General features: G+C 42.2%; 2 protein-coding genes and 1 pseudogene across 2 annotated transcripts; 2 read left to right on the top strand and 1 right to left on the bottom strand.

Moving 5' to 3' along the window:
• The first annotated feature begins 2,040 nt into the window (after positions 1 to 2,040).
• On the top strand, positions 2,041 to 2,428 carry LOC121812626 (histone H4). Its single transcript, XM_042215313.1, has one exon. The coding sequence runs from the start codon at positions 2,073 to 2,075 to the stop codon at positions 2,382 to 2,384; it is 312 nt and encodes a 103-aa protein (XP_042071247.1). The 5' UTR covers positions 2,041 to 2,072; the 3' UTR covers positions 2,385 to 2,428.
• Positions 2,429 to 5,444: 3,016 nt separating this feature from the next.
• On the bottom strand, positions 5,445 to 5,927 carry LOC121812627 (histone H3-like). Its single transcript, XM_042215315.1, is given in 2 exon segments — positions 5,445 to 5,890; positions 5,892 to 5,927. Coding segments are annotated over 2 exon segments (411 nt in total). The 5' UTR covers positions 5,913 to 5,927; the 3' UTR covers positions 5,445 to 5,500.
• A 256-nt stretch (positions 5,928 to 6,183) lies between these two features.
• LOC121812628 lies at positions 6,184 to 6,642 on the top strand (annotated as a pseudogene).
• Positions 6,643 to 8,077: the final 1,435 nt, after the last annotated feature.

The raw sequence follows: 8,077 nt of genomic DNA, 5'->3' as shown, positions 1-8,077 counted from the left end.
ACTATTTTCACGGTTGTTGTGGTCGTGATAATTTTGTGATGCCACATCGAAAAGGCTCGGATGAGCTTTCCAAAGTTCTACAAGTTGTGCCTCCATCGCTTGTGTCCAGATCACACGCTGCACAGCCGTGCTGCTCCGTCTTTTTCACCGACGTTTACGTGTTTGCGCGTGAGCAGTGTGAGCAGCTGCGGTGACACCCTCACGAGCGATTGATGATCGGGAGCTGCTCGTGAGGTGTTAATCGCTTCTCGTTACCCCACGTATACTACACGACGCACGATGAAGGCCAAAATCGGGCCGATCACCAAATCGGTCGCACGACTCAAAAATCGGCTCAAAATGGGCCAAAAATCGCACAGTGTGAGCCCAGCATTAGAGCAGCAATGTTTGTTCCCCTCAGAGAAAGGGAAGAATGGGAAAAGGAAAACACCTGGCTGGGAAAGTGCACGATAACACCTATAAAGCGCACTGCACTGTGTGCCGGCGCACTTTTTCCATAGGCATGCTTCTAATGGTGGGCACATGAAGAACATGAGGGGCGTGAAAGCTCGGGGAACCCTTAACCAATTTCTTGTCCACCAGGCCACGGCAGAAGCAGATATGGTATGTAAACACTGGTTTGTTTTTTTTAAACCCTCTGGTTAAGGTTAATATGGGCATGTGCAGTGAATATCAGCGCTATGTGGCCAGAAGTGTGATAATATAATTTATTTTGTGTAATAAACAACTGCAAGGATAGATGATTACAACAAATAGATGACTAATACATAAAAGTAATACATAGATGAATAATGATGATGAGTTATGATGCGTAATCATGGGAACAAGCGGGTTTACAAACAGGAGCAGCTGATTAGCATTAGAAAAGCTGAAATAATACCTCAACTGAAGCCAATTGTACTAAATGCACTATATGTGCACTGTTACAAGAATATTTTTGTTCTATTGCTTTCTATTAATTTATATAATTTTAAGTTAAGCAGGACAGAGTTCTTTTAAAGAAAGATTTACTTATATTCTCAAAAGTTAAGCATGACAGGCTTCTGTTTAAGAAAGAGACCTGTTTTACTGTGTTAATGTTGTCATTTTGAGCTAAAAATAAATGGCTAAATGATCATTTGTTTCCCATATGGTCATATCACAAAGAATATGCATCTGCTTAAATCAAATTCAAGTCAAATGGTTAAAAAATAATTTCACACACAAAAAAAAGAGCTACCACACTGGGAAGGGTGAAGACAACTGGGTTCCGGCCCTGGCCACGAGTGTCCCCTTATTTATTTTTCAGGGAGATTTCTTTATTGGGAGGAGAGGAAACAAAATGGGAGCATAGTTAGCTAACTCTGTTGTTGCTTTCCCGTTTAGATTTTGTGCTGATTGCCCACGACATTAAAAAGAGAGCATTCTAACCATTGCCTTTTTGTTGTGAATGCAGGTATGTGACTGTGCCACACTGTTTAGAGAATTTACATTGTTTCATGTACAGCTTTAAAATATATTTCTATATTCCTTTCATTTGGGAAATTTAACATGCAATGTTAATGGTGTTGAAGTTTTTCTATTTTGGTTGTATAAATTTACCACTATACGATCACACTGCAAGTGGAAATGTAATCCTCAGAATAATGGAGGATTCCTGCGAGATTTTGTGCTGATTGCCCACGACATTAAAAAGAGAGCATTCTAACCATTGCCTTTTTGTTGTGAATGCAGACCAGAGAAGACACTACACAGAGGTCACACTAGACTCTGGGTAAAACGTTAAGAGGGTGTCTGGTTTTTGTTACTAATGTGGACACTTGGGTTTAGTTTCAATTGATTAATTATGTGAAATAAAAATATGAACTCGACTCGGGCATTGTGGGTGCAATTTGGTGAGAGCCTCCCTTTGGTTAGACTTAATTTGTCATTAAAAAAAAGACACGATTTCCACATAGAGAATAGAAGAGAGGGTGGAGCCACTGAGCTCCGAGCCGCCCGGCTGTTTTCCTTTACGTCCGCTGAGCACACATAAAAAGACTGCTCCGTGTTGAGTTCATTCCGACTTTGCCGTTAAAGAAGAAACTGTAACCATGAGTGGACGAGGCAAGGGTGGCAAAGGACTCGGCAAAGGAGGCGCCAAGCGTCACCGTAAAGTTCTCCGTGATAACATCCAGGGCATCACCAAACCCGCTATCCGCCGTCTGGCTCGCCGTGGCGGAGTGAAGCGTATCTCCGGTCTGATCTATGAGGAGACCCGTGGTGTGCTCAAGGTGTTCCTGGAGAACGTCATCCGTGATGCTGTCACCTACACTGAGCACGCCAAGAGGAAGACTGTGACCGCCATGGATGTGGTGTACGCTCTGAAGAGGCAGGGCCGCACTCTGTACGGCTTTGGCGGTTAAACTCATTCGACCTAATCCATCAAACGGCTCTTTTAAGAGCCACACACTTAACTTTGAGAGTTTTGTTCCGTTATGATCGACTGACATTGCCTACATATTGTAACTGACTGGGTTACAAGTTAGTTGACTGTTGTGTTATCAGTGTATTGTGTTCAGAATTGCCAATTACTTACGGCATAGTTGGACCACATCCGCAGCATGGCGATTTACCGAGTGTCCTTGAATGTGCAGTAGTCGAGAGGCCGGTTAGCCTGTCAATCACATCAGCTACCAATGACAAAGTCTGGAGGAGAGCAGGTGTGTGGTTGGCTGACAGTGTTCGGGGGCGGGCATTAGAGTGGTTTGTGTGTGGCGGAAGACAGAAGAGCGTTGGGGGTTGTGCTGTTGCTGTAGAGCGCACTTTCCCCCGTTGTTTTGGCGTTGGCTACGGCCCACAGTAGCCCGTGTTACTATTCTGAATAAACACCGGTAACCGGAAAGCTGATCGTCTGTCGACGGACGCTACAATATTATATTGACTCTCCGTTTTGCTATAAGATTCAGCTGTAATGCGTGCTTTTCTTCACAACGTTACAATAACTGTCATGACCACAAACTGAACTTCACAGGTTACAGGCCTATTCAATACCACGGTTTATTAATACTCACTGAACAGTCATAGACCAAACAAAAGAAAAATAATAAATTTCACTTATTCATCAGTTTATTTGTAAATGTATTCCTGCCATAAATCTGCTTGATGCAGAAATGCTTGCTTAGTTTTTTTTTTTTTTTTTTTTTTTTTTTTTTTTTTTTTTTTTTTTTAGGTAACTAACCCACCTTTGATCTAGTAAAAGGTGGACATGAGTGGCTGAAACCCGATGAAGCTTCTTAAACCTCTTCCTGATGTGTGCCTGAAATATCATCTTCACCAATCATATCAATATAACAGTTTTGATGTGATCTTCCTTTCTGAAAGGCTTACTCACACTCACAATCCTGACATAACCTTCATACAAGCAACATTGTCTAACATATGTTTTAGTACCCAGATTTTATGCACTTGAAATGCAACATGTCTGTTTAAACTGCAAACAAAGTATCAAAGGCAACTGTAAATGATCTGTGATGGAACGACCCACATTGCAAACAAGAAGTTTTGCCAGGTTATCTACATTTAGTTGACGTGCTTCCAGGTATAAATAATAATAATAATAATAATAATAATAATAATAATAACTTTAAAAAGCTTCTTTGAAGGAGTGGATCAGAATTACAGAAAATACACCACACCACTAGTGTGTTTGCATGTAGCTCACAGCTGTGGTTCGCTTTCTGGTCTAAATGAATCTTAGACCTAAATGAGAGTTTGTAGTGATTTACAATTATAAGTCTGAACCTCTTTAATCTGTTCAGCTGTCTTGTTTTTACGTTTTAACAATGTTTATGCTTCTGACAGCATAAACTCGGACAGCACTGAGCAGCTCCTTTAGTGGCAGGCTGCAGCACCCACGATGTGGGACAGAGAGATTACTCAGGTCTTTCCTCCCCACTGCTGTCAGACTCTACAACAAAAACTTGCAGCTGATCAAACACACACATCCACACAAGTGCAATAAGACTGCTATATGTGCAATTCTTTTTTCTGACAAAGTTGTACTTTTCTATTTTCTTACTCAGTTGTATTCTATTGCATACCAGTGTTTTCTAATTTCTGCTACATAACTTTGCACTTTTGCTGTAACGAAACAAATTTCCCACCTGTGGGACTAATCAAGGTCATCTTATGCACTTACGACACAGATCTCTGGTTTCAAAGCAAGTTTTTAAAAAGAAAAGTCTGGGTAATAACTTCACAGATTTCAGATTTTTATTCATGTACTAAAACAACTAAATGTGTTGCACATACTGATAGACTAACAGGGCTGTCCCACTTCAGTTCTAGTGTGAACATGAGTTTGACACCTATGGATTAAAGATTTAGTGTCATTACTTTAATCAAGTGTACTCTCAGAGGTGAGTGGCTCTTACAAGAGCCGTTAGTCGGTTGAGGAAAGTGGCTGGAATTTATTCAGCTTTCTCATGCTTCTTGGCCTCGATGTTGTCGGCCCAGCAGCTTGTTCAGCTCTTCGTCGTTGTGGACGGCCAGCTGCAGGTGGTGGGGGATGATCCTGACAAGGGCGTAGATTTGGTTTTGGCATTGGTGGGGACGGATGATTCAACCACCGAACCCTGCCCTGCTTTTGTCTTTGTTTCTTGATTATTTAAAAAACCAAAAAAAAACAGGAGAAAAATACTTGCCTACATATGCTATTCTTCATGCTTTTAAACCATTTAAAATTACAATTCATAGTTTTATATGTGAATTACTTAATGTTAAATTACCATTAAACAAATGACTGAGTAAGTATTTTAGACTTTAGTTTACTTCAGCCATATTCCATATAAATCAGGTATCATACAAAAATAAAAAATAGCTTCAAATACAGTCATGACAATAAAAGAATATGACTTTAAGGACTTAACATTACTTCAGTTATAGTGCACCAACATCTCTTACATGCATTAGCACTAAGGGAACACTGAATGACCTGGTGGCTTTTGTCCATCTAAGATGACCACAAAGTAAAAGATCTCTCGGCAAAATGATGCAACATTTTAGGCACTATTGCCCCGATCAAGTTAGTGAGCTGGGATGTTTTATTCTAAACATGAACTACTGTTACAGCAACAGACATGGACTACATGCCCCACACAACAACTCAATGTCCACTATGTGAAGGGGCCACACACATGCCTGCTCCTCTCGTTAACTGAGATAAACTGCTGGCATGTTTGTTTTACATCTATACTGTCCTTAGTGTCTTCCTGGTGACTGAGAATGCATGAAGACGTAAAGAGGTCCGTGAAAGGCCCAGCCAATGACATTGGCCATAGTGAGGCAATTCTGAAAATGAAGTCAGTGAATTCCACATTGATGCGAACTGTAATTTCTGGTATAGAAACAGCATGAAGATTGAAGTGAGAATAAAACTTATTTTATAAAAAGTACACTAATAAAAAGAATAAAGGAGCGAGCTCTTGGTGTGAGTGAGGTGGCTCTGAAAAGAGCCGTTGTTGGTAGGAGAGCGTGCAGCTTAAGCTCTCTCTCCGCGGATGCGGCGAGCCAGCTGGATGTCTTTGGGCATGATGGTGACCCTTTTGGCGTGGATGGCGCACAGGTTGGTGTCCTCGAAGAGTCCGACCAGGTAAGCCTCGCTGGCCTCCTGCAGAGCCATGACAGCAGAGCTCTGGAAGCGCAGGTCGGTCTTGAAGTCCTGAGCGATCTCGCGGACCAGGCGCTGGAAGGGCAGCTTGCGGATCAGCAGCTCTGTGGATTTCTGGTAACGGCGGATCTCGCGCAGAGCCACGGTACCGGGCCTATAACGGTGAGGCTTCTTGACGCCTCCGGTGGCCGGGGCGCTCTTACGGGCGGCCTTGGTGGCCAGCTGCTTCCTGGGGGCTTTGCCGCCAGTAGACTTGCGAGCGAGTCTGCTTGGTTCGTGCCATTCTTCCTCACTTTCTTTCCCTGTGATAAGAGCAGAAAATGTAGCGAACAGAGGAGACTCGCTGCTCTTAAAGTGTGTGACTGGCTGTGACGCGGTGCCGCTCCGGCTCGTGATTGGTGACGGGCTCCACGTGTAGCATCGCCCCGCCTCGGTGTGTGCTGCTCATTGGAGAAAAGTGCATTGATGTTGCGCGCTGCCGTAAGCCTCTCTGCGATTGGTGCGTGACGAAGCTGCGCGCGCTCTGCGGAAATATAAGCGAGGCTTTGAGCTGATCGGGCCACATTTTCTCTTAGTCTCGATACTACGAAGAAAAGAACCTGTCAAAATGAGTGGCCGCGGAAAGACCGGAGGCAAAGCCAGAGCTAAGGCCAAGACCCGCTCATCCCGTGCCGGGCTTCAGTTCCCCGTGGGTCGTGTCCACAGACTGCTGCGCAAAGGCAACTATGGAGCGTGTGGGAGCCGGCGCCCCCGTTTACCTGGCAGCTGTGCTCGAGTACCTGACCGCTGAGATCCTGGAGCTGGCTGGCAACGCAGCCCGCGACAACAAGAAGACTCGTATCATCCCACGTCACCTGCAGCTGGCTGTGCGCAACGACGAGGAGCTCAACAAGCTCCTGGGGGGAGTCACCATCGCTCAGGGTGGTGTGCTGCCCAACATCCAGGCTGTGCTGCTGCCCAAGAAGACCGAGAAGCCCGCCAAGGCCAAGTAAACGCAAAGCGCTCGGCTTCACCAAAACAAAGGCTCTTTTAAGAGCCACACACTTCTCTCTAGCAAACATCCTTCTTGCTGTTATAGTGTTTGTAACAACTTCTGTATTGGGAAATGTCGATTATGCATCCTGACTTACTTTCAACTGTACATTTATTCATGTCATCTTACAGAATCAGGGACTGAAATCCACCTTCAAATAAAAACTACTTTCATTAACTCCAAACCTCTGTGCGTTTAGTCTATTCTTGTTTTTCCTTTCCTCTTCCTTGCTGCTGGTAGTTTTAGACACAAGGGCAACATTTTAAATAAAACGCTTCAACACAACAAATTTCTTTTTCCCCACCTTTTTATAAAATTCTCTTTAATCTTGATGTTCATGCAATGTGCAGGGCATATCCATAATATGGTCATTACAAGAACACACTCCAAATAATGAATAAATAAGTGTAAATAAACACAATAGGTTTGCTAGAGCACAGTAGTATTTGTTTTATTTAAGATGATAACGAAACAGAAGAAATCTGTGGCTTGTATTTATGTGCTAAATGGTTCAAATGTCTTCATGATGTCTCCACAGAGCTGATCAGGAGAGTCTGCAGCATCAAACTGATCTGGACTCAGTATTTAAGGTTTGTACATGTACACCAACCTCCTTTTTAAATTGTTTTTATGTTGCACAGTCCAATATTCATCATAAAATAATGGCAAAATTCCACAAATAATTAGACAGTGAATTAGTTTCACTTTATTTTTTATATTGTGGATAAAAGGCGTAGCCTGGAGATAACACTACTTAAAATTGATGGATCAAAACAGGCTTTTTTAAAAAATACATATGTATTTATATAAGACATTTTTTTCAGAAAAGTAAATTAATGTTAATAATCTATGTTCTTATATGAATAAGAACCAAACTGACAGTCCACAAAAAATATCCAGTAATGATAATGTTGTCTGGCAGGAGTTTTATTTTAAAAAGCTACTTGCATAAAATTTAAAACTTAATTTTTGTTAAATTGAAAACAAACACAAAGCAAATCTGTGAAAAATTGTTTTTACTATGAAGATCTGAATTTTCATTAATTTTGATTGTGTCATTCATTTTCCAGATGCTGGAGGAAAACATTATTACTTTTGTGAAGAACGAACTAAAGAAGCTGCAGAATGATCTGAATCCAGATTATTCAGAGTGTCAGAGGGATGAAGAGGAGGTGTTGGACAGTGAGGAAGAGAAGCAGAGAAGGAGCAGCAGAGAGGCATTTCTGAAACTTGCAGTTAACTTCCTGAGAATAATGAAACAGGAGGAGCTGGCTGACTGTCTGCAGAGCAGTGAGAGGATTTCTCTTCATAAATTCAGTCTTTACAGGAATGAAATTGTCACATTTTCTATAATCATAACACTCATGTTTCTGGTTCTTTCCTGTAGAAAGTCCTGATCCACTTTGTGAGGATAC

This window comes from Haplochromis burtoni, unplaced genomic scaffold (assembly GCF_018398535.1).
Source record: "Haplochromis burtoni strain Fernald_Lab_line unplaced genomic scaffold, NCSU_Asbu1 Contig_694, whole genome shotgun sequence".
Classification (NCBI taxonomy): domain Eukaryota; kingdom Metazoa; phylum Chordata; class Actinopteri; order Cichliformes; family Cichlidae; genus Haplochromis; species Haplochromis burtoni.
The sequence above is the reverse complement of the archived record's forward strand: the minus strand, read 5'-3'. Positions and strand labels throughout refer to the sequence as shown.

Bases quoted from the DNA above. Each gene is read 5' to 3' on its own strand.
- LOC121812626 (XM_042215313.1), top strand. From the start codon at position 2,073: ATGAGTGGACGAGGCAAGGGTGGCAAAGGACTCGGCAAAGGAGGCGCC.